General features: G+C 38.4%; 1 protein-coding gene across 5 annotated transcripts in view; it reads right to left on the bottom strand.

The window, feature by feature from the left end:
• The window catches only part of CFAP20DC (CFAP20 domain containing), a 239,001-nt gene that overhangs the window by 205,658 nt on the left and 5,973 nt on the right, over nucleotides 1-27,370 (bottom strand). For all 5 annotated transcript variants that reach the window (XM_043587804.1, XM_043587807.1, XM_043587805.1 and 2 more), the window contains exon 4: nucleotides 20,118-20,190. In XM_043587804.1, coding sequence (XP_043443739.1) covers nucleotides 20,118-20,190 — 73 coding nt within the window. The remainder of the gene's footprint in view (nucleotides 1-20,117; nucleotides 20,191-27,370) is intronic.

Below are 27,370 nucleotides of genomic sequence, written 5' to 3' on the forward strand. Positions count from 1 at the left end.
AAACTGAGGGTTTATGGGGGGTGTGAGGGAGGGGAGGGTGGATGAGGAGTATTGAGGGGGGCATCTGTTGGGATGAGCACTGGGTGTTGTATGGAAACCAATTTGACAATAAATTTCATATTAAAAAAAATAACAATAAATAAATAAAAATAAAAAGCTTTCCTGGGAGTACTGCCAAGCGAAATTCAACTTGTATTTCATTGGCCTGAAGTAGGTCATGTGGCCATCTCTAGCTACATGGGAGTGTTGGAAGTGTTTAGCTGGGTTCACTGCCATCCTGACCAAAATTTCTGCTAAAATTTCTGCTAAAGGAAGAAGAGAAAAATGGATTTGGGTAAGCAGTGAGCAGTGTTTGCCACAGAACATAACATAAAACTTCACCCAGCTTTTCCGTTAGGTTGCAATAGTTTGCAATCCAACTGTCAAGAGACCCATGCCCAACGCCCTGCATGCCTATGAGGGAGGCATATAATTTTCTCTTTTGTAAGCAGTTCATGTTTGCTATTAATGTAGGCTACTTGAAAGGATGTTCCCAGAATACTTTGATTTGAAGAATAAACTTAAAACAGAGACAGCAATTTTTGAAGTTTACCTAAATTCATTACATACGAAGGGCTTGTTGAAGTCACTACAGATGACTGGCAATTTTATCTTTTGTGTACACCAATACTGGTGAAAGTGTGCCCACTTGTTACACATCCAAGTAGCAGAAAAACAAACACCTGCTCATGTTCAATATTCTAGATGCTTACCAGGAAGGCTAGGATAAGCCAGCTGCTACTTTCCTTCCTGCCCAAATATTTTCCAAATATTAAGCTATTTTTGTTATTGCAAAGAGGTAACAAAATTCACAGAACTAAGCTTTTAACAATTGGCTACTATATTTATGGCAGATGGCTACATTTACAATTATTAACAGTCTTGCTACTGTTTGAATATAAAAAACCAAAAAAGCTACATAAATTACATGCTCAGTTGCCTTTTTTCTAATTTAACTTAAGGGAACAGGAATTAATTTGATCTATTTTAAATATTTGCCAACAGGATGAGTTCAATGACATATGGAAGGATAATACTGAATTCACTGTCTTTCTACCTCTTGCCACTAAACAATATATCAGCTTGCTTTTCTACTGAAATTGCATAAAATAGATAGGACAGCTAATTTAAACAGTTGTTTGCACATTCAATATTTATAACCCGAATCTTGCATGACTGACTGGAAGCAGTGAGTTAGAAGGTTTAGTTCAGCTGCTGCCTGGAGTGATGGATGGCCTCGAAGAACTTCTTGTTCACTGACCAGATCAATCACATAACAGAATAAAATAAATAAATAAATAAATAAGATCAGCCTTAAACTAGATTCCCAACATTTCCATCTGTATGCAAAACTGTTGCAGGAAGAAATGTATCATAAAACATAATGTGAAGCTACTTAAAAATAATAAAATTCACCAGAGATGCTGTAGGATGCAAATAAAAAAGACAGGGTGACAGAATGATATCTTATGTTTTAACTGAATATTAACCGAGACTTTATTATATCTATAATCCAAAAGTGTTGTCAATTTATAGTAATATTTTGACTGAGCTCAGACTCATAAGTAAAAGGGTTTACAAATCATCGAAAAGGCTGCAATTTGGGGGGCAGTATTTGCAGTTGAATGTTACTGAATTGAACTAAAATGTGGTGTTGTGGCCATTATTATATACTGCTGTTTTTAATTATTCCAGTGGCCATTCTAAAACATGAGTCTGTTAAATAAGGAGTGAGCAGACATCTGAGGTCTCAAATTAGAGTAACCCATCCGTTAATGTGCATTAATGGGGGAAAGTGGTAGTGCTGTGTGCAGGCCATGGCTAGTGAGACCCTCCTCAGTGCACGCTACAACTGGTTTCACTGGTTTGTGGGAGTCCCTTGGGAGCATCTCTTTCCAGCTCCTCATTCAGTGATGTCAGGTTGGCATCTTGAAAGCAGCCAGTGGGAACGTTTACCCCACAGAAATTAGCAAATGTTCAATATCAGGGCTCCTCAATACCCTACTCCCTCTGCAGAGCTCATTGGTAAACATGTGCCAGCACATAGCAGTGTAAGTTGCTCCTCGGGTCTGGGTCGGGCATGGGCTAGGAGGCTGAGGGGACCCAGAGCTGAAAAGCTTGGATCCTGCTGAACAGGTGCAGGAGGGGGCAGTCCCAGACCCCGGATAATCCTGAAGGTACCCTGGGTGTCTAAGGATGCCTGTAGGTCGCAAGCAGGACAACAGCAATGGCATCTGCCACTTTCTGTGGCCCGCAGGCGTTCATCTATCCTCTTCTTGAGCGAGTTTACCCCTCCAAGCAGTAGAAGTCAGAGGAGGAAGAGTAATAAAATGGGGAGAATTACAAGAAATGAGAAGGAGAAGGAAGAAGGAAAAAGAAAATGAGAAAAACGATGAAAAAGAAAAAAGTAGAAGGCAAAGGGCAAGAATAAAAAAGGTGGAGAGGAAAGAGAATGCAAAGGAAAGAAAGAGAAGGCAAAGAGAAAGAAGGATGTAGAAGAGAAAGAAAAAATGAGGGTAAGAGAGAAAAGAAGAAAAGAGGAGAAGGGAGGGAGTCATAGAAAGAGCAGGGATGTGGAGAAAGAACAGGGGCTTTCAGACTTCTGCACACACAGGCAGAAAAAGGCCCAGAAATGCTAGATGCATGGGTGGGCCCTTGGGTCTAAACTGAAGAGACAGACTCTAGAGTTGAAGACAGAACCTTTCTGCAGCTCAAGTCTCTTTTCCTCTTTAGTGGCCAGAGCTTAGGGTTCTCTTTTGAGCCAATGGGTGAGGAAAATTTGGCTATATTTCTGATAGTCAAGCAGAACCAGGGAACAGATGCTGGCAAGACGACAGAGCCCAGGTTCCGGCCACCTCATGGGTTTCCAGAATTCCCCACGGTGGTGGTTTTCAGACATCAAGGGCATCAAGCATCACCTAGAGGACTTGTTAAAACACAGATTGCTGGTTTCTTCCTCAGTACTTCAGGAGTGGAGCCTAAGAATTTGCAGTCCAAATTCCCAGGCTGCTGATGCTGCTGGTGTAAAACATGAACTTAGTAAAATAAAACATATCCTGGAAATGATTACAACCCACACCTTAAGATCTTATTAACGAGCATCTTAGGAAGAATTCAAATGAGAGAAATACAGGCTAATAATGAGGGGCAGAAGTCCTGAGAGGGAAGAAAGGCATCACAGATCAATTATTCCTGCTTACAATTATGACTTCAACTGGCTGTGGCATTTATAAATGTTTCTCTAGTAGCCAACTCTGGAGTCTCTGACTCCCTCCCTGAAATCTCCATACCCTCAGGGCTAGGTCTTCTGAAATCATATTTATACCAATGAGCACAACTGAACTGAACAGAAGTGAATGCCTGACCCCAACTAACACAATCATATTCACTCTCTAGGTATTTTGAAATTGCCTGGTAGGACTGGAAACGAAGCAGAAACACAGAACAGCTGAGACGGAGGAGTGAGAGGGAGTACTTAAGGCTTTCTAATGCTGGCTTCCACACCCAGCTGCATCAGTGTCCTTGGGCTTCTGTGACACTCCAACATGCCTGCGTTTGATGCCCCTACTGTGCTTTAATTCACTGAAGCTGGTTTGGTTAACCGAAATAAGTCAAACGAATCTAGCCTCTCTCCGAAACTATGGAGCTCATGACCCTTTAACACATTGGACATACCTTGCTGATTCTGGTATTTTAACCTTTGTTAGTAGCCTGTGCCAGGGTGCTACCACAACGCTGGTGAGGAAACAAACAAACAAACCCTCATGCCCATTTCTTTCTGTGTTGGAAAAGTTTTATGCACACATCCTCCTTACCATCTTTAAAATATCAGGTAAAACAGTTATTTCTGTTTGTTACTGAGAATATCAGTTAGGACTCTATGTCAAAAGTTAACAGAAAACCCAATTCAAGCTAGCTCACTTAATAAATGAAATTTATTAGCTCACATAATTGGAAACCACAGAAGTAGGACAGGCTTTAGGGGTGACTGACTTAACAGCTCAAAACAGTCATCAGTGACCCAATTTCTTTCTCCTTCTCTCCTCTGCCACCTGAGTCAGCTTTATACTCATGGTCACATGACAGTTGCCAGATGCAAATGATGCTCCAGTCCAGCAACCTAAACAAGAGCCCTAAAGTTCACTCTGATTGGGCTAGAGTAGGTCAGACTCCCACTCCTAAGAATAAATGTGGCTAAGTGGATGGAACGTACTAACTGACCTATCAATCAAAGTCCACACCAGGGGCTGGCTATGTTGTCATCACTTTTACTAGAAATACAAAGACTGCCATTAGGCAGGGGGAGATATCCAAACAAAACACAGAAAATTTTAGGAAGAGAAAAATGTGGCAAAGTATGCTAGGCAGAGAGCCAACAACTGTCTACCACACTTGTTTCTTATATGTGTAACTGGAAAATAACTTAAAAATTCACTTTGTTTTGTAACCATTATAAATAATAACTGATTCAGGCAAGAATCATCATGCTAAACTAGTAAAGGAAACCTTGATGAGGACCAAGATATTTACACACTATCATGGTATATCCCCATAAATGACTTAATAATTTAAAGAGAAAAGTAGTAACTTAACCACGAGGAAACCTAGAAGACATCACTTTAACCAAGGGATCAAAGTTACCACCACCTAAAATGGAATGAACCAACATCATATGCCTCTTGGTAAAATGCACTGAGAAGGATACAACACCTCTTTCATAGTATTTCTAAAGTCAAAAATGTAGAACTTGAATCTAATAAGGAAAACATCAGAAAAACATGATGAAAGGGCATTCTACAAAATAAGTAGCCTGAACTTTTCAGAAAAGTCATTGATGTGAAAGACACAGAAGAGCTGAGGAACCATTCCAAATTGATGGAGACTGAAGACAAAGAAAACTAAATGAAATGAATAATCCTAGACTAAAAACATAATTGCTACAAAGGACAGTAGGTCTGTACCATGAGTAACAATACTGCATCAATGCTGAATACCCTGATTTTGAAAATTATACTGTGGTTGTGTAAGTGAATGTCTTTGTTATTAGTAGGTACACACTCAAGTATTTAGTAAAGGAGTAGAAGGTCTGCAATTCACTCCCAGATAGTTTAGGGAAAATGTGTATGTACACACACACACACACACACACACACACACACGTGCGTATACACAGTGAAAGTAAAAGCAAATGTGGTAAAATGTTAATTGGTGAATTTGGATAAAAGTAGTTCTTTGTACTATGTTTGCAATTAATTATTTCAAAATAAAAGTTTAAAATATTTAAAAATTATTTTAAAGGGTTTTTTTTTTTAATGTTTATTTTTGAAGGAAAGAGAGACAGACTGTGAGCAGGGGAGGGGTAGAGAGAGAGGGAGACAAGAGAATCCAAAATGGGCTATCAGTGCAGAGCCCGACGTGGGGCTCGAACTCACAAACCATGAGATCATGACCTGAGCCGAAGTCAGTCGCTCAACTGAATGAACCACCCAGGCGCCCCAAAATATTTAAAAATTATTTTCGACTGCATGTCCCTACAATTTTTCTCAAAGCATGAGGTACTATTGCTTTGCACTGTGTATCACTTAAGTTTCATAAGGTCAAAAGAGCTGACAGTAAATCATAATTTTCTTTTAACTTATTTATTAGAAACTCAGCTGGTAAAGGATGGTATGTCTTGGCCAAAACCTGTTGTTTCCTCTTCTTCTGGGCACAGAGCCAGATCCTACTTCCCAGCTTCCAATGCTGTTATGGGTGGTATAGGAGTTCTGGCCAGAGGAATGTGACCTCAAATATCTCCCCATGTGATTCTCTAAACTCTCTCTTCTGTACCTGCTATCCAGATACAGAAGATCCAGTAGAGGACTCCAAGGTCCTAGATGGAAGATGGAAGGAGTGTAGGTCCCTCAATGATTGTGTGTGATCAGAGCCCCTACCTGGCCTGAACTGAATTACAGCAAGAACAGAAAACAAACTAATGTGTTACATTACTGAGATTAGTGAGTTATCTGTTATAGCAGTTAGCCTACCTGACTAATAAAGTCACTTGAGTTATAAAATAGATTAATAGAAAGGCAATGCTCCAGGAAAATGCACTGAGGATATCATGTGCTTGCTTTCAGAATATACTTTAGAAGAGCAGTTCTCAAAGTGTGTTTAAGGGACTCTTGGTTCTCAAAGAGCAGTTTGGGGATCCCAGTCTCCAAGACCCTTTCAGGGGCTCTGTGATATCAAAACTATTTTTGGAACAATACTAAGACATTCTTTGTCCTTTTCATTCTCTTATGAGTACACAATGGAGTTTGCCAGAAGTGAAATGACATATTATCCCATAAGAGACTGAATACAGAATCAGGTATGAGAATACACCTGTCTTCTAGTTAGCCAGACATTAAAGAGATTTACCGAAGTATAAAACAATGCCACTCTGTGTTCCTTTTCTTGTTTGCTTTAGAAAATACAGATATTCTATGTTGGTTATTCAGAGTTACTTATGCTAACATGTAATAGGGTTATTATTTCTAAATAATATATATCTTTCAAATTTACTTTTAATTTCTAATACAGTAAATACAGACAAATATAACCCACATAAATGAAAACTCTTTGGAGTCTTCAATAATTTTTAAGTGTGTAAAGGGGTCCTGTGACCAAAAAGTGTAAAAAAAAAACAGTTTCACAACAAATAGGAGTACATACAAAAGTCACAACATTTTAAATAAAATAAATCCATATTGTTAAAATATAAAGGATGGTATAGTGATGGTCTCCCGTTGACCTTTATTAACTGAAAAGCATAGTGTCTAGGACACAGTAGGTGCTAAATAGATAATTGTTAAATTAGTACATTGTATAATGGTGAGGATATCCGTATTTAAGAGTGTTATGATAACTGGATGGGACAATACATATATGTGTTTGTGTATATTATCAGTGTTCACAACTACTTACTATCACTCTTTTATGTAAGATGTTTATATATCCCCAACCCACTGACTTTTTTTTTTTTTTCAACGTTTATTTATTTTTGGGACAGAGAGAGACAGAGCATGAACGGGGGAGGGGCAGAGAGAGAGGGAGACACAGAATCGGAAACAGGCTCCAGGCTCTGAGCCATCAGCCCAGAGCCTGACGTGGGGCTCGAACTCACAGACCGCGAGATCGTGACCTGGCTGAAGTCGGACGCTTAACCGACTGCGCCACCCAGGCGCCCCTTCAACCCACTGACTTTAAGCTTGGCTGTATGACTTCAGTCGGCCAATGGATATAAATATAAGTAACATGTCCCACACATATCTGAGAAGCTTTAAATTCATTTGTGTGGTTTTGCTCAGACTCTTGCTCTTCTGCCCTTGCCTCATGAAGAGCATGTCCCACATAGGGGCTGTTTGTTCAGTGCAGGTTCTAGAATGAGAAGACACAGCCTAGATATGTAGTTGACCTAGAGCTAAAGCATAGCTACAGCTCACCTGCAGCTCTCAGGTCATGTGAGACAGAAATATATATAAAAAACCTGTTGTAAGGCACCTTAGCAAACTTTGCAAATACAGTATGAAATGAGCCTAACATACTGTAGATGTTCAACAAACCTAACCAATCTACTCAGTGCTATTAATCAGCTAAAGAAGCACTAAAAAAATGGTGCTTAGTCCTTGAGTGAGTGCACAAAGCAGAGCCTACCCTGATTAACTAAGACATTTTATACAGGATTCCACATACATGAAGTACATGACATAGGACAGGACATCAAAGTAGATCATCAAAGTAGATCTCACTCTAAGTGGCAACTGGGTTGCTCAGTCAGTTAAGTGCCTGACTCTTGGTTTTGGCTCAGGTCATGATCTCACAGTTCACGAGTTTGAGCCTTGTGTGGGGTCTGCGCTCACATCATGGAGCCTGCTTGGGATTTCTCTCTCCTTCTCTCTCTGCCCCTCCCCAGCTTGCTCTCTCTGTCTCAAAAAATAAGCATATTTTTTAAAAAAAGTAGATCTCACTCCAATAAAAAATTGTGGCTACTATGTACCCCTAAATACCACCCACTAGAGGGGCTCAGGAATATCTGTAGAGCTCATGGGCAGCTAACTGAGAAAGAAAGAGGTTCTGAGGTAACTGAAAAATGTTTAGACTCAGAAGAGAGTACAAGTGGGTCTATCAGCCCATCTGCCTGCCCTGCCCATACCATCTTCTCAGGATATCTGTTTTCTGAAGCTGCAACCAAAGACGGCTGGCTTAAGGCCAATGATTGGCCAATAACTGATCCTGATTATTCTTTCAGATCTATGCATTGTAAGATACACCTACTGAACCTGGTCAGACAGTGATGGGTATTGGAGTTGTAGGGTCACAGAGGGACTTACTGGTAGCCATATTTGCCCACATTCACAATGACAAACAGAGGAAGGTGGTCTGTGAGATGAAACAGAACAGAGAAGACTCACAGGATAAGAAATGAGAGAGTAGCTGAGAGACAAAGAGAGAGGGAAAGAGAGAGAAATTAATGACAACCATTACCTCCTAAGAGGCCTGTATAAAGTTGTACATTTGGGTTCTTATAAGCTCTCCATGTTCTAATACTTATCCTTCTACCAGACATAATTTAAATTGATTAATGTCCTTAACAACCAAACAATCCTTAAAAGTAGGTTTTTTTTTTTTTTTTTTGAATTTTGCTAATCCTGACCCAAACACAGAATTAATTATTTCTGGTTGCTTTTAGAGGACAGGGATTGGGGAGGAACAGAAATCCAGATTACGGTAACAGAATTAACTTTCCACAACTGGTAGTGCAAAGTACTTGCGCAAGTAACTTCACTCTCAAAGTGTCAAAAACCATGATTATAAAATCATACTACATCTTTCCCTTTTTCCAACTCAAGCACTAAAAAGCAGCAAAGATGTCAAGCAAAGATGCTAGAGAGTCAGGAGTTTTGGATTTAGTGTTGGCTTTGCCTCTAAGAAACTTTGTGTCTTGAAAAATGTCACATCCCTTTTCTGAGTCTCAGGGTTTTTTCTGTAAAACATAGGGGTTAGATATGATTTATAGATCCCCTACAATAAGAGAGAACTTAACTTCTAAAATGTTTTAAAAGTTTATGCTAACACATCAATTTATAAAATATAGTAAATGTGTACATTTTATTACAAATCACTATGTTTATGGTATAGCAGTAATCACATATGTTTTAAATAATTTATTTTCCAAGTTGTAAATCAATGGCACTTAACCTCAGAACAAAGCGGATGGTAATACCTATGTATAGCAAACAGAACAGCTGTACCTATTTACTGCTAACAAATGTAACCAACCTCCAACTATCCTGAGGATTTCATATCACTGTCATTGTTTCAATTTATTATAATAGCTTTTAAAATATGAAAAAGATATAAAATGTAAGATCACTAATGTGTTCTAATAAAAAAGTGCTGACTACTTGGTTTTAATTAAAGTTCTCTTGGAGTTCTATTATGGGCTTACAATCAGAATTTTTATCAAAAAGCCAAATGTGATGCTCCTTAGCTTTAATCCAGCCTTGAGAACATTTACTTACATATACTCCTACCCACATAACCATTTTGAGAAAACTCAAGGGTACTTATTTCTTCTTACGTAAGTTCTCCTGACTCTCTTCATTCTTCAAAATAGTTACTATCCTGCCAGCAGAGGTGTAGCTAGAAGAAATGTACTTTATACTTGGCAGGGCAAATAAAAGGTTAAATTAAGGCTCAGTTAGTAGTTTTCCAGGCATTAAGGACTGAGAAGAGGAAAGCTGGACACTTTCTTAATCCCATTCACCTCCTTCTCACTCTAATTCTTATTTCTTTTTCTATCTTTTTCTAATCTAAGAACCACTTTGACAGTATATTAACACATTTCAGCATAATACAATATAAACTAGAATTACTGAGGACTCACCATGCACAGAGAATTCTTCTAAGTGCTGTGAGTGACCACAGTGATGAATAAGTTGTCCTTATCCTCAAAGTAATCATATACACAAGTATGAGAACACTGAGAATGGAGAGACTGACTGCAACCAGAGAACTCGGAGAGGATTCATGGAGAATACATATTTGAGTTTGGCCTTCACCTAGGGTTTCAAAGGTGAAGAGACAGGATTAGGTTGGATGGAAACTTAAGCCAAAGGCATAAGAGCATGTTTGGTGTTCAGCAACCAGGGTGTCTACGGCAAGGGGAAGGGAGTGGAGCGAGTCATGGAGGGAGAGGGGCATCAGGTCAGATCCAAAAAGACCATGGGTGCCCAGTGACCACCAACTCTGTAGGGCCTTTGGATGAAGAAGCTTGGGCTATGGCAAATTTGATGGTCATGGATCTAGGCTGTCTATGACCAAAGGTTAAAACTTAAAGTTCAAATGTTGATCATTAAAAAAGTAAAAGCAAATGTTAGGAGTTCCCAGCAACAGAGGACTTTAATGTAATTGCAATTTGCAATGTCAGCTTACTTTAACTATGCAGTACTACTCAATTTTAAAGAGAAGGTCGAACCACGTTATCAGTGGATTTCAATCTTTTGAGGGAGAAATGGCATCCTCTGTTCGTATAAAACATATAAACATTATCAACCCAAAATGTATGTAAGATTGGAAAAAAGAGAGAATAGGACTTAGAAATTCAAAGTTCAGGGCTCCTGGCTGGCTCAGTCGGAGGAAGCATACAACTCTTGATCTCGGGTTCATGAGCTCGAGCCCCAGATGGGGGGTAGAGAATAAATACATAAAACTTAAAGAAAAAAAGAAAGAGGGGTACCTAGGTGGTTCAGTTGGTTAAGCATCTGACTCTTGATCTTGGCTCAGGTCATGATCTCACAGTTCGTGAGTTGAGCCCCACATCAGGCTCTGTGCTGACAGCACGGAGCCTGCCTGGAATTCTGTCTCTCCCTCTCTCTACCTCTCCCCCCAACCCCATGCATGCGTTCTGTATCTCTCAAAATAAATAAACTTAAAAAAAAAAAGAAAGAAATTCGAAGTTCAAAGATAGCTCCATTGGGATCCAAATACACTAGCCCCTGAAAATCTCATGGTCTAGTTAGGGTATGGAGTTGGTTGCAGAGATACATAAATAATAAGACCATTATGTGATAAACGCTATAATAGATTTATGTATAAGTGCTATTGTAAGATACATTCATGATTTATTATACATATTTCATTCCATCAAAGTTATTTCTGTGAATCCAAATAAAGATGCTAAAGTATTTGTGCATCCAGGTAAGAAATTCTACAATTTATGGGGGGAAAATTACAAAAATCAGGAATTCTAGAGATACCAGCCCTCCCCATTGAAGGTTTCTCCTTGTATTTATTACTGGACGGCTTAATCAAAGCCAAATGACTTCATAAAGTTTCATGACATATTTTAATTGCTAACAAGGAATTTTGCTTCCACATTAAGAAGTTCTAGAATGCTCCATTAATAAAAAATTCCTTAATTATTATAAGTTTTATAATAGGGACCATATAAGTCCCATAACATACATATTATATTGTATTTTGTAGATGTTTAAGATGATTTTATTTTGAATAACTGAAATTACTAAGTGCCAGACTAAAAATAAAATGCAGTGATAGGGAAGGAGAAACAAACTAGATGAATTATTTCTCCTGACAATAAAAAGTAAGCTATGTATCAATGACATTGAAGAAATCGATCTTTCCAACTCTGCCATATCAAAGAAGGAAGAGCATCTGGAAGATATGTGATTTGCTATGAGTAGTCTTTAATCATCCCTGCTAGTGAAGGAGAACACAGGCACTGGTAAATAGCAAAGGCCTAACTCCTATACCTTAAGTGCTGGAAATTTATATGCTTTGTTTTTCCCAGGGCCTGTTTCTTCACAGATGAACCTTCTTCTCTATCTGTGATTCCACGCTTGGCCCGGTCACCTGTAAGTCCCTTCAAACCAACACTCTGAAGCTGGGAGTTCCTACAGTTGTCTTCTAAGTAAATTGCTAACACCCATACTCAATGGATGGGAGTCACGTCTTCTCATGTTTATGCTGATCACTTTCTTCCAGATAGAGAACTGGCATGAGTCACTAGTCAAGCAGACTTCGATCAAAGAAAAGCTACTTTTCCATTTCTCTTCAGGGATGAGTACCATGAAGATTTCACAGGGAAAACAGACATGCCCAACTTGTCTCAAAATGTTTTAGAAAGACAATCTAAAAATTAAATATCCCTGCACTCTTATTTTGAGACATAAAAAATTGTAAATTATGCAGTTACTGTTTGACATTATCCAACTCAATCCTCATAATTACTCAATAAATAGGTATAAATATCATCCCCATTGTACAGATGAGGCTGTGACACACAGAGGACTCAGCAACTTGCCCAGGGTCTTCAAGCTAACACACGGCAAGGCCAGTGACTCCCAAACCTGCAAGACAACTCATGACAGGACTCTGACTTATGCCCTGATGGTGTTTGGGGCAATAATTTATCTGCACAGTGCTTTAACAAATGCATGGCCTCTTATTATGATTTTACAGACTAAGGACACTTCCAAATATTTCCATACATGCAATTTTTCCTTTGCTAGTATTGTGTTTTAGCTTTCAGCATATATCTAGGTTAGCTAAAGAGTACTGCCAAGATAATTTAGAGAAGTAAAATGAACTGAACTAAGAACCAGAAAGAAAAGATTTCTCAAAAGACATTTAAGAGATAAAGAATAGAGTATCTGATTTATACACCTGCCACGTGTTACCTAAAACTTCTACACAAAACCTATTTTAAAGCATGCAAATTTAACATATTATGAAAGTCAGTATGCAAAACATCTTAAAGTGCTCTCTTTACGAATGCATGTAACAAAATATACTGATTATGCAAGCACATTTAATTGGACATAATTAAAATAATGAGATTTAAATACTGATGATTTTAAAAAGAAAAAAATAGAAGTCAGAATTAGCCATGAGATACATTCAAAATGTTAATCAAACTCGCAATGTCATGACCACTTTAGTACACCATATTTCTAGTTTAAAAAAGGGCAACTCCTGGCCATTTTTGCCTGGTTCTAAACACACAGTTTAGACATGTATTCACTAAGTGATATAAAGGATTTTATTGGATAATACAATACGTGGTCCTTGGATAACATCATTTTTACAAATAACTTAAAAGCTACACAGCAACCACTATTTTCTTTAAAGGAAGGTGCCAAAATGACCAAAAACATAAAGTAAATTTTCCATGAGAAGAGTTGTGCTTGGTTAAATGGACACAATCTCAAAAGCTCTCACCAATGTCATTTTGATGTAAAGACATGAAATTTAGCTGTTCTTTCGACTCTGGTGGCTTTAAAGTGTCTGAAGAAGACTAATAACGTGTGAAAAGAACAGGTCTGCAGCTGTGAAGCCATATTCCTTTTACTTGGTATACAGTTTCAAAGGAGTCTACTGTCTCCAATGCTCCTGAAGAAGAGGCATTAGGAGCAAAATTCAATAGAGTCGAAGGACCTGAAACTTCTATCAAACTTCTTTTCTGACCTCTTTGTCTGGCTCACTAGCAACAAAATAGGAAAGGTGATGTAGGGGAAACTTTCATAAAATTACCTTAAGGCTAAAGCTTTGTTTTGTAGGATGGGTATGTTTCAGTTTTCCATTTTTACAGAAATGGAAAGCTTTAAGATCCACATGGACCTAAACCTCCTAAAATTTCTTAGAAAAAGCCCCAAAATCTCCGATTAACTCTGACAATTACAATAAAATTAAGAAGTTTACATTACCATACACTGAAGAGCAAACTGAGATGGAATTTAAGAGCCTGACCCAAAGGCATATAACGAGGGGATAGAGCAAAAAGATAAAAGAAGAATTCTGGAATGAGCATCACAAATCCTAGATCAAATTCTAGGTTAAAATCATTAAATTCTATTCAGATAGAGTTTCAAATTCAGAATATTGCAATGTGGAGATCACAACAAATCAGCTGAAATTTGAAAGGACTAGGGGCCCTTTCAGAAGTCTCTCTTTTTTAAGAATTTACCTTGTGAGATTCCACATGAAAGTAGTACTCCAAATAGTCAAAGGCTCAAAATGTGAACCCTTCTGGCAATATTTCCCAGGACCTATACAGGCTAAGCATCCCAGCCTCCAAAGAGCACATGATACCCACCACCAGCTTCATAGTGTTTTCATCCCACATCCTGAAAAAGCCCTGGTTGAGATGAGTGAAAATGAGAAAAATAATGTCAGTTCACTAGAGGCATTAACAATATAAAATGTCTCTCAGAATTCATCGAGATAATGACAAAATCAGGAGAAAGGAATTAATGCATCTCAACACTATTCAGTATAATGAATGCAATTCCTGTCAAAAAATGTAATATTCCAAAATCATTTAGTGTGATTGGCAGCATCAAATATAGCAAAATGGATTTCTATTTCAAGATGCAGTTGGTTCTCTTCCAAGAGCTCAGGTTCATAGTGTTCCTCTAGCATACCAGATGTCTGCCCCCAGGTTCTGAAACACCTAACAACCCACACAGGGGAACCACTGGCTTCCCACTGCCATGTACGGAAGAGATCACAAAAGGAAAGAATTCTTAAAAATCTGCTGTTTATTAAATCATTTAACTTCAGGTCAAATAGTGAGCTAGAGATGCAGTAAAATACTTTGGAAATGAAAACCGCAACTAATGCTAAGAAATATGCAAGTCAAAATGAAGAGTTTATTTTTAAAAAGGGAGGGAATTTTATTTTGTGGGTTGACACCAAGAGAGAAGAGAGAATTCCGTTATTTTATTGCTAAATACACTATGCGTTAGTAAACACTCCCTTTGCTCTATACCCAAAATGTAATATGCTTAGATAACTCTGGTCAGGTTATGCAGCTCTGAAGAAACAGGATCCTCTCAGAACGGCAGACTTTTCCTTCCCCAAACTCTAATGCTAACACTGTATTACGGGAAGCCCCTAAAGAAGGTGTAGAAGTCTTACCCCTTTCGTCTCATATAGGATTCAAATAAAATATCCCTACTACATATGTATGCATGTATAGTTAGATAGAAAAATAATGGTATTTTCAAGTATGGCAGCATGGCATAGTGGTGCAGGGCACATATTTAAACACATTCCACATTTAAACTCCAAGTGTGAATTCTAGCTCTAAGAGTTAGTAGGTCTATGACCTATGGCAAATTCATGAACCATCCTGGACTTCACTTTCCTCAAAACAGAGGCAATAACAGAGGCTCGTTCTGAGGATTCTTTCAGCTAAAACAAAGTGTTTGGACAATGTCTGGTATATAGCAAGTACTTAATAAATGTAAGCCATTGTTATTTTATGTTAATTTTCTCATTTAATTCTTACGACACACCAGTGTAGTAGGTATTATTACTCTCACCCCATGGGTGAGGAGAGTTAAGTAATTTGCCCAAAGTCACACAGAGATAAAACAGGACTGGATCTGTCCAGGTCCAAGCCTACGCTCTTACTTCTACCTAATACTTCACATGTTACCTACAGGTCTCGCTGTTATGTCATCATAACATTTATCAAGGTGTATTTCAATTGCCTTTTAACTGATCTCTCGCCCTCAGAATAAACTCTGTGAGGACAGAGACTGGGTCCTGTTCATTCATTTCAATCCATTTGTCCCCAGTGCCCACTCATCCACCTTTCAGAGCTTTTGTGCCAGGCATTGTTAGGTCCTGGCATATCCTGATGAGTAGAACACACAGGGTCCCTGTCCTCATGGAACTCAAAATCTACCCCAAAAGACAGATAATCAAGTAAGTACAGAATTACAAACTGGTATAGTTATAAAGAAGGAAAAGAATGGGGTGCCAGAAAAGAGCAGAAAAGATGAAATTCATTTAGTGGGGTGAAATCCAAGAAGACCTTTCTGAAGAAGGGGCACATAAACTGAGATGAGAAGACTGACAAGGAGTCAGCAAGGCGAAGAAATGGGGATATGAACCCCTTGTGTGTAGAAGCCCAAGAAAAGACTTCATCTGGCAAAGCCAGTATGGCTGGAAATGAGCCAGTCTGGTGGACAAATGTGAGCGCAGGACAGACAGGGACGAGATGAGAAGGGAAAGGTGAGAGACCAGAGCACACAGGACTATCAAGAACTTGAGAGTTGATTCTCAGTACAATGGGAATTCCGGGTGGTTTTTAGAAAGTACACTCTATTTTTTTTTTCAATATATGAAATTTATTGTCAAATTGGTTTCCATACAACACCCAGTGCTCATCCCAAAAGTAGAAAGCACACTCTAGCTGCAATGTGGAGATTAAAATGAAAAAAGACAGGAGAAGAATCTGGTATACCCACTGGAATGCTCAACAGCAGATGAGGGGTGGCGTGATGGCAGTTTGGGACTAGGAGGGTAGAAGCGAGAGTTGGAAAGTGTACAGGTTTGATGTATACCGCCCCCCCCTCCAAACCCCACCACTCCATGCAAAACACACTGCATGACAGGAATAGGAATTCGGTGACGTGTGGACTGACTGAATGAGTGGTTCCTCAAGCAGAGCCGCTGGTGGTTCTAAGGCATCCACTATCCCACAGATGCGTGACCTCCCCCTGAGCAGTACAATCATCTAGTGGACGTGAGAGACATGGGAAGATGCGGAAGAAATGATGATTGCATTCATAATCCAGCTGGCAAGACTCCACTTACAAAAACCTCTTGATGTGTAAACGTGTCTTTGTGAAACAAAATGCCTCTCCCATTCTGACAACGGAAAATTTCAGAAGCCAGATATCTTTCTGCTATATGGCTTTCCAAGCTTGTTAGAGAAATGTATTATTTAAAATAGCCTGGAGCTATGCTGCTAGAAACACCGTAAAACACGAAGGGCGCTGAAAAAAGTCCTTTCATTTAAGAAAAAAAAATGCTGTAGTTACAAAGACAATCTCAACTCGTTATTCTACCTTCTTTCTTGTAAAAATATGGTCTCTGTCATTACTTCCTAAAATGGCAAAATATTTTGATTATCTATTAGCAACAAATTCAAATGCAGAGTTAATACATTTCCTTATTATCTGATAAATTCACAAGGTCAGGACACAGAATGTCTTCCCCATATTATTTGATAATTTTGACCTTTGTCCATAAGACATTTATTTTGCTAAAACTATAACTAAAGCCATTTCAAGGGCGCCTGGGTGACTCAGTCAGTTAAGTGTCGGCTCAGGACATGATCTCACAGTTCATGAGTTCAAGCCCCACATCAGGCTCTCTGCTATCAGTGCAGAGCCTGCTTCAGATCCTCCACCTGCCTCTCTCTATGCCCCTCTTCCATGCGTGAGCATGCATGCATGCTTCTCTCTCAAAAATAAACTTAAAAAAAAAAAAACCCAAAAAACTAAAGCCATTTGAAAAATCCAAATACTTGTTTGTCCATGTGGGTATGAGAACAAAACAATCTATGACTACAGTCAAATGAACTCAGAGTCTAATAATTAATTCCACCAAATGTTTCCCTACCCTTACATCAGCTGAGAGCATTCATTAATAATAGGGTAACAGAGGCACCAGGGTGGCTCGGTCAGTTGGGTGTCTGACTTCGGCTCATGTAATTCACGGTTCGTGAGTTTGAGCCCCGTGTCAGGTCCTGTGCTGACAGCTCAGAGCCTGGAACCTGCTTCAGTATCTGCCCCACCCCACCTGTGCTCTCTCTGTATCTCAAAAATAAACATTAAAAAAATTTTGAAAAAAAAATAACAGGGTAACAAAGTGATAGGCTATTCACATCAGCTGCTCTCTTGCTGTGACTTAAGTTAAACCTAACATACTTGTCAATTTCTCAATAATTGAAGCTTTAGTTATTATCAACTAAGTTAAAACAGTGTATTGCCTAGGCCTAAAACAGTATATTGCCTAGGCTAGGGTGATAAGCTCAAGTATTTGAGGACACAAATAAAGCTTAATTTCGCATAGAAAAAGAATGCTCATCAGCAGAAGATTCTGCTCCAAGGTCAAGCCAAGAGTCTCACACAGCTTTGATCAGAAGACCAAACACCAGTGCCTCCACTGCTGCTTCCTAAGAATCTAAAAGCACCGGTGGTAGAGATCAGAAGAAAAAAAGGCACTGCACTGGATTTCTATATAAGAAACTTAATAAGCTTAAAAATAAAATATAGTTTGCCTCCTTCCATTTGGTAGGAAACCACTTTCCCTTACACTGGAAATAAAGCTTTATATGGTACTCTGTACCTTTAGAATGCCTTTAGAGAGTCTTGAAAATGCTTTTTCTGCAGAACCAGGGAAAGATACATAAGAGCATCAAATAATTTTTTGGTCCTGTTACTATAAGAACTATTTTAAAGAATTATGGTAATCATGGCAGAGGACAATAGAAAATCTTAGATATTTACTGAGGTTTAAAGTTGAATAAAACGAAGGCAAAAAATTGTTCCATCTGTCCTTTGTCTTTCAAGAAAACAAGACTGTATATTATTACCTAAAATTCATATTTTTCCAACATATGCACAAATCACTAATAATGTACTTTGCATAAACAAAGAGAAAAGAATAACCTGAAATTTATGTTATTCTCATTTTATTAAGAAAGCTCTTCTTTCCTCTGCGCTTGCACCAATATAACTAGTACAAAATTACCTTCATTAGTAGGAAAAGTTATTTATTCCAGCAGGGAAAATAAAAGACTAAACTTAGGTACTGGACAGCTATTAATTACAAAGAGAAATGAGAAAATACCATACCTTAAGTCTAAAGTTTTAACAAATGTGCAAATTTGTTAGTGAAATTGTAAGGAATATTCCATGCTATATGAGTACATAAATCAATGCATTATTTCCATTCTCACAATCATCTCAGACCACAGACAGCTCAAGTGAATTAAAGTTGTTTATTCTCATTTTTCCTAAAACAATCTGTTCATAGCAAGGCTATTTAAAACAAATATATTCCAGAGCACGGGTAGCTCAGTCGGTTAAACACCTGACTCTTGATTTTGGATCAGGTCATGCTCTCACGGTTCCTGAGATCAAGCCCCATGTTGGGCACTGCACTGACAGCATGGAACCTGCTTGGGACTCCCTCCCCAACCCCTCTCTACCCCTCCCCAGCTCTCTATCTCTCTCTCTTTCTCTCAAAAATAAACAAAACATTTTTTAAAAATAATAAAATAAAATATATTCCAAGCCATTCATATATCAACACTGAGGGCCAATATTTCTAGACTAAATAACTACTTTTGTTTAAGTTTATGTATTTATTTTGAGAGAGAGACAGAGAGCGCATGTGTGCACATGCAGGAGGGGCAGAGAGAGAAGGGGAGAGAGAGAGAGAATCCCAAGCAGGGTCCGAACTATCAGTGCAGAGCCAAACGTGGGGCTCAAACTCACAAACCAAAAGATCATGACCTAAGCCAAAATCAAGAGTCAAGATCAAGATGCTCCACTGCTTGAGCCACATTAAGTAAATAACTTTAAAATGAGGTATTTCGGGGCGCCTGGGTGGCACAGTCGGTTAAGCGTCCGACTTCAGCCAGGTCACGATCTCGCGGTCCGTGAGTTCGAGCCCCACGTCGGGCTCTGGGCTGATGGCTTGGAGCCTGGAGCCTGTTTCCGATTCTGTGTCTCCCTATCTCTCTGCCCCTCCCCCGTTCATGCTCTGTCTCTCTCTGTCCCAAAAATAAATAAAAAACGTTGAAAAAAAAAAAAAAAGAAATACTTAAAAAAAAAAAAATAAAAAAATAAAATGAGGTATTTCAATCCATTGTAATCCAAACATAGTTTTCAATAGCATAGAGTACAAAGTTATCCCTCATTTGAACCAAAAGTTCAAACTTATAAATTATTTTTTTCTTCATGTTATAGGTTGTTTATTGTCAAATCCACAGTCCTTTGATATTTTCTTAAACAGATGAAATTTGCTTTTTTCCCCTTGGGAAATGACAGACTATAGAGATAGCTGAGAAATACGATTAAATTAGTTTAATTACTTCATGTCGGCTTGGTAAGTCACTGCTCTTTAATGCAAAAACTGCCACTTGTAATTAATGACTGTCCATACTGGTTCAATTGATCAAATGTCTAATACACATAAAACATTGAAAGAAGTTCTGTATATCTTACAGCAATTCAGTGGAGAAGTCTTGTCCCAAGGGTATGTAAATCTGAAGTACAAGAAACCTCTGGATCAGTCCAACTAGAATGAGAGAGGAAAAATATACATTAATATGTCCCAACCATTTATATGTGCATATAAACACACACAACCACACACATTCAACAATCTGAAGCTTTTAACGTTTCAGTAATACAGACCTGTAATAACACTACCCAGGAGTTACAGCCTCATTATAAAAGCAAAAAAGTTGATGAAAATCAAACGAAACTCTAACAACAAATGTTGCCTTTTAAAGTCCCATCTGTAGGGTGAAATTTTTATGAAAAATTAAAAAATAGTAATTTTTTATTTACTATTTTTATTAAGTTGCAAGAGAATGTACACAGAGGACTGCATTCAACAGAAACATATAAAATTAAACTACAGATTCCCATCAAGGCAGCCATAAAAGCGTGTGGCAATTATTTTTATCCACTGACAGTTTTAACTGTACTAAACAATTTAATAAAAAACAATAGATCAAGAAAAACAATTCTAATTATGACAAGTACAACTGAAGGTTTGATGAGCCATATCTAGTTCATATGGTTTTAAATGTGTCTACAGTGAGATGGATGGAGGAATGTAGTTTCATTTATAATACCTTTTGTTAATTTAACATACTTTTAATTAATTCAAAGCTCACAAACTGCAAACTGCTTTTATTCTCCATCACCAGCTTCATCTGAATTAAAAATATATGAAGAAAAGCCAACCCCTACGGCACTTTTGACAGCTGAAGTGTACAACTGTTTGAAAAACCAATTGATTTTATATTACCTCTTCAGACCTACTCACTTAATTCCTTTTCTCTTAGGTTTTGAACCTTTGCTTGATCTCTCAATTACGATGCTCCTAATGGATGTTTTAGAATCACTTCCTCCTAAAACATCCCTTTTAGGAACTTTTTTCCTCATGTGGGACTTCGTTAGGAAATGGAAATGTTTTCACTTATCTGTGAACCTGTCCTACAAATCTAATAGTATAGGGCAATGCTTGAAGAGGCAACTGGTCTAAGATGCACATTATTTTATATTTATTCTGACTTAGGAGGATTAACAAATTTAAGTATTTTAAAGCAACAATACATGCTTGGATAGTCTATATATACCTTCTTGTTTAGAAATTCCTTCAGTGAACTGTTTTGCAACATTCCTGAACAACTTAGAGTTTCTACATTTTCCCTGAAATTTAGTTTCTAAAAAACAAACATATTAGGTCAAGTCTGCTTACTACTTTTTAAATCAGATATTCAAGGATAACTTTTACTTATAATGTCAAGCTTATAAACTGCTCCAGAGAGCCATCCATAGACTAGCAATACAATGGCATTAGGGAGTAACAGGCTCTGACCTTTGAAAATTCTCTAGGAACAGGATTTTACTAAATTTATGGAAAAAGTCAGCGAGGCAACCTGAGTTCTGGACTACAAAACCAATGTGAGACACCAAAAACGAGGCCAACTTGAATAAACCATCATTAATTAATCTCTCTCTTGCATCTTCCACTGATTTTTCTATTGCACAACGGCCTCTGTATGTAGAGCTGAGAGAGCACCTGGATAAATGAAATCAGTCTTCACAAAGGTCCCTAAGTTGTGTCCCACATCTCACTGAATCAGCACTGTTCTCTTCAAACACAAGGAGCTCCACATATAGGGCATTTTCCTATGAACATTTTTAGATCTGAAAGACACTTGCTCTTAAAAAAAGAAAGCTTTGTAATTCTACTTTCTCACATATAGAAGCCCTAGTTTCCAAAAGGCTTCACTTCTAAGATTAAAAGAAGTATGACAACACCATATGGTGATGATCTGACAAAGTAAAAAGTACTTTAATAACATTTGACATACACTGATCCTGTGTGTCAGAAATGCTAAATAAACTCCCTAGTAATTTTTTTTTCCAGTGGCCTAGTAAATTTAAACTGACTCTTCATGTCTACCTTATATTGAAAATCACTCTAACTAATGCTGAATGTGAACTACTAGTAGTCCAAAAATGCCCGAGTATATAAAAATTCATAAAAATCTAGTTTTTTACTGAAATACACAGGTTTCTGCAGTTTTCTAATCTGTTTTCTGCTGAAATTAATTACCTCTATTTTTAAGGGCTCAGGTCCTTTTTTCCTTTGAATATTTTCAAATGCATTTAACTGGTAAAACACCATTCATTTTTTAAATTTTTTTAATGTTTATTTATTTTTGACAGAGAGAGAGAGAGAGAGAGAGAGAGAGAGAGAGAGAGAGACAGAGCATGAGCGGGGGAGGGGCAGAGAGAGAAGGAGACACAGAATCAGAAGCAGGCTCCAGGCCCCGAGCCATCAGCATACAGCCCAATGCAGGGCTTGAACTCACAGACTGCGAGATCACGACCTGAGCCGAAGTTGGATGCTCAACCAACTGAGCCACCCAGGTGCCCCAGTACACCATTCGTTTTTTAAGCAGTGGGTTTTATAGCTGTTCCCTCACAGCCAGTAACAGATGCCGAACACATACCTCACGAGTGTTTGTTTTACCGTCCAAGAGTTTGGGACTAGAACACCGCAAGGTAATCCTTTCCATATGTCCTGCTAAGTCACAGCTGAAGCTATTTCCTGGTTCCCAGCGTAGTCCCAGCACAGCCTGCTAAAGTCCACTCTTCTACTTCAACCCAGAAGATGGTAAATGGCTATGCCTCTGTTACTGGGCATTCCATATTCCTCGGGCAAATCAGAAAACCTTTCTGGGCTCTTTCACTCTCGTGTGTAAAACTGGGTTAATAAATTAGATCTGTACCTCACAGGATTATCTGTATGGATTAAATTAGATCTATCATTCAATAAAGATTTATTAAGCATCTACTACATGCCAGACTCGATGTGGACATTTTTGTAGTGACTAAGACAGCCACGGTCTCTGCTCTCTTGGAACTTCTATTCTAGTTCCAGGAAGAAGATCAGGGTGCAATGAAAGCATATAATCCTGGGTCGTTGGAGGAAAGAGGATGATGAGTGAAGGTTCTCTGGCAGAAATAACATTGGAATTCAGCTGAAAAGAATAAGCAGGGGTTGAGTGGGCAAGGCAGATGAAGGAACACATATTACAGGGAGAGGGAATACTCCATCATGTGATGAAAGAAACCATGGTATAATGGATGGATTGAAAGACCTAAAGGGCTGGTAGGAGAGTCAGAAAGGGAAAAGCAGCAGGAGGTAATTCTGGCAAATAACTAGGATCTCAATCTTTCAGGACCATGAAGGCCATCCAAAGGATACAGGTCATCCCAAAATCAATGGGAAGCCACTCATCCATTCATTAATTTATCCCACACAGATTTATTGAATGTCTACTATGTGTTGGGCACTATTGTAGGTGAACAAAACACACTGAATTTCTGTGCTAGGGGTGTTTGCTTTTTGGCAATGGTGAGAAAAACAATTGGTAAAAAAAACAACCCTAAGAAACAAACAGCATGTTAAATGGTGAAAGTACTATGGGAAAAAGTAGAGAAAGGTAAAAGGGATCAACAGTGTGTGGAAGGGATATAAATTACAGGGCAGATGGGTCTCTCACTGAGATGACTTTTTTTTTTTAATGTTTTTTTTTGAGAGAGAGAGAGAGCGCACGCGCGCACACGTGCGCGTGCACATGAATGGGGGAGGGGCACACAGAGAGAGGGAGACACAGAATCTGAAGCAGGCTCCAGGCTCTGAGCTGTCAGCACAGAGCCCAATGTGGGGCTCGGACTCAAATGGTGAGATCATGACCTGAGCCCAAGTTGGACACTTAACTGACTGAGCCCCCCCAGGAGCTTGGAGAAGATGACGTTTTAATAAAGGCCTACAGGAGGGGAAAGGGTGAGCCATGCAGCTATTTGGCAAAAGAAAGCTCTAGGCAGAGGATTACCAGCTTATGCATAGGTGCTAAGGTGACAGGGCAGCAGGCTATGTTTGAAAACAGCAGGGAGACCTGTATGGTTGCAGCAGAGTTAACAACAGAAAGAGTAATTGGAGGTAAGGTCAGAGAGCTAAGAGGGCACCAAATACTGCAAGGTCCTACAATCTTTGGTTTTTAACCAAGAGAGATGGGGCATTTTCAGGAGAGGAGAGCCTTATAGTTCAAAGTACTGCTCTAGCTGTGAAATTGACAACAAACTGTAGGGAGGAAAGTAAAAAAAATACAGGGAGACCAATGAGAAGACAGCTGCATGAGACATTCCAAGCATGAAGTAACGGTAGGATTGGCGGGGACAAGAAGTAGTAGACTCTAAAACTAAGTTAAAGATAGAACCAACAAGATCTTCCTGATGGAAGGAAAGAAGAAAAGAAAAATTGGACTGACATAAGTTTTTTTGAGCCACTGAAAAGACAAGTTGCTAACAAATGAGATGTAGCTGTCTACAGCAGTACGAGTAATTTCTAGGGTTAAGCAGTCCAAGGAGAAATGTCATACTAGCAACTAAAACTACAAGTCTGGAGTTTGAGAGGGAAGTCTGATTTGGAAATAAACGTAAGCTGGAGTAAGACAGAGATGGCATTTAAAACCATGAGACTAGCACCGATAACCAAGGGAGGAAATGCAGAAAGAGGGTAAAGGGTCAGGTCCACAGGCACTGCAACATTAAGCTGGGTTGAGGAGAAGAGGAAGAACCATGAAAGAAAACTAAAAAGGAAGACGAGTAAAGTAGAAAGGGAACTAGGAGGATGGGCATCCTGGAAGATGAGTGAAGAAAAGGGTGTCAACTTTATCAAATGCTGTTGATATGTTAAGCAAGATGAGGGCTGAAATGAGCCACTGGATTCAGGAATAGAGAGATCACTCACTAGTGACCTTGACAAGAGCATTCTCAGTAGAGTGGTGAGGTCAAGGCCACTGAAGGGTTTTAAACAGAGCAAGTCATAATGACATTTATTTTAGAAAGAATACCAAAATGGGAGTTGGGGGGAGGCCTGGGGGAAACCTCATAAAGATGACCTCATTCTCCAGAGCAGCTGAAACTCAGACAAACACAAGGCTTCAGGGATGCTGATCCCAAAAGACACACCATTGGATCCAGATGCCACTGGCAAAGAAAACAGTAATTTCAAACAAAAGCCTTAAACAGAAAGTCCTGGGACAGACCATCCAAATGATAAGTCCTGGGACAGACCATCCACATGTCCACATGTGACAGAGCTGCTTCTCATAGGGGCAGCTCCATAGCGTGATCCAGGATGAAGAGTAGCATGGAATTATTTATTTAGTTAATCATTTACTTAAGTCTGGTTAGGAAGGTGAACTGGCTATAATCAGAAATTATGACCCAAATTGTTACAGTTTCTTAATGTGGACTATTTAACAAACTTAACAAGTACCAACTATATATGATATGCTAAGTCAGGCGTACGAAGAGATGGTGCAAGATTCGTGCACTGGAGAAGTGTATAATCTGATCATTAATATCACATTTTCCTTTATTTGATAAGATGTTAAGTAAAAAACAAGCAAAACTCTGGCATTCAGAGATGCTCAAATATAATTCAGAAATATCATTACTTAAAATGAAAAGTTAGGGGCGTCTGGGTGGCTCGGTCAGTTAAGAGTCCGACTCTTGATTTCGGCTCAGGTTATGATCTTATGGTCATGAGACTGAGTCCCACTTTGGGCTCCGCATTGGGCGTGGAGCTTAAGACTCTCTCTCTCCCTCTTCCTCTGCCCCTCCTCTGCTACCACTCTCTCACATGTGCTTTCTCTCAAAAAAATGAAAATAATGAAAAGTTAAACATACTTACTTTCATCATTAAACTTTTTTCCTAAGTACCTAATATAGTAGGAAATACATATGGGGTACCTAATGTCAAGTTTGCATAAATAAAGTGGATGTTTACTCTTAAAATAGGAGTGTATAATGGCAACTGAATTAAATTTAGAAATGTTAATTGAAAGCTAATTCTCCATTCAAGACACACCATTTAAGTTTAACAACAGCTTCACTTAGAAGGTCATTTTATACTAGTAAAAATAGCTATAAAGTTCCGTTATCAAAAATTACAAATAATTAATCTGAAAGGCATTAGTACAAGGCAGACTCTGTAACTGTTCCATTTGTTATAGTACCACACATGCTACAGAAGAGCCCAATTAATTTTTAATTGCAGGGCATTGTACAAGAAATACATTAAAAGAGTCTTCTGTTTCTTCCAATTAAAACTATCATTTTTCCTTTTAAAAAGCAATTATAACACGTTAAATTTGTTTTATTTCTAAAAAAAAAAACTTACATAAATGTAGGTAAAGGGAGCTTGTCTTTAGTCACTGAGCCTCTGGTAGAGGAGAAATCTTTCTCAGATCCAACTGAGAAAGGTTACCAGAAGTGATTTGATTTTATTGATAACATGATTATGTGCATAGATGCTAAGGGCATTACACAGAAGTATAGGCCAACAAGAGACCTTGGTTTAGAACAAAGTCATGTTCCTGCAAATCAGATATATCCATCTCACAAAGTCAATATCCTTAAAAAAGAGATGGACCATGTCTCCTGTAGTAAAAATAACCTACAGTTTCAGGCATATTTCTCTGGCTCACCTTACTTAGTTCACTTCATTTATAAGCATATACATTTTTGAGGAAATAATTAAAAAAAAAACTCTACTGTTTAAAAAAAACAGGAACTATGAGGAAATCATAATTTTAAAGTGGTAGCAAATTAATTAAAATTATTTCAAAAAGATTATCCCTTCTCTTTCAGGTTCTGTTTCTTATTTTAGAAAGAAACACTGGCAAACCATTTTAAAATTAATCACCTTCCATCTATAATTTCTATGATTTGGTTTATGTGTTAGAAATCTAAAATATACATGCAGTAGCTTGAAGTGGTAGCTAAAGCAGAGCCTGTGAAAGTTTGCGAAGCTAAATCAAAAGGAGAAAATCCAGTACCAAGAACAGATCTTTTCATAACTTTTTTTTTTTTTTGAGAGAGAGAGTGCAAGTAGGGGAGAAGGGAAGAGGGAGAGAAGAAAGAATCATAAGCAGGCCCCATGCTCAGTGTGGAGCCAGACAGGGGCACTTGATCCCATGACCCTGGGATTAAGACCTAAGCCAAAATCAACAGCTGGACATTCAACTGACTGGGCCATCCAAGTGCCCCTCAATCAATGTTCTTAATTGATAAAGGAACAGATAAGTAAATGATTAACATAAAAAAATAACTGGCTGCTTATACTTAATAAACCACCTGAAATCTATAGTTAATAAATA

This window comes from Prionailurus bengalensis, chromosome A2 (assembly GCF_016509475.1).
Source record: "Prionailurus bengalensis isolate Pbe53 chromosome A2, Fcat_Pben_1.1_paternal_pri, whole genome shotgun sequence".
NCBI lineage: Eukaryota > Metazoa > Chordata > Mammalia > Carnivora > Felidae > Prionailurus > Prionailurus bengalensis.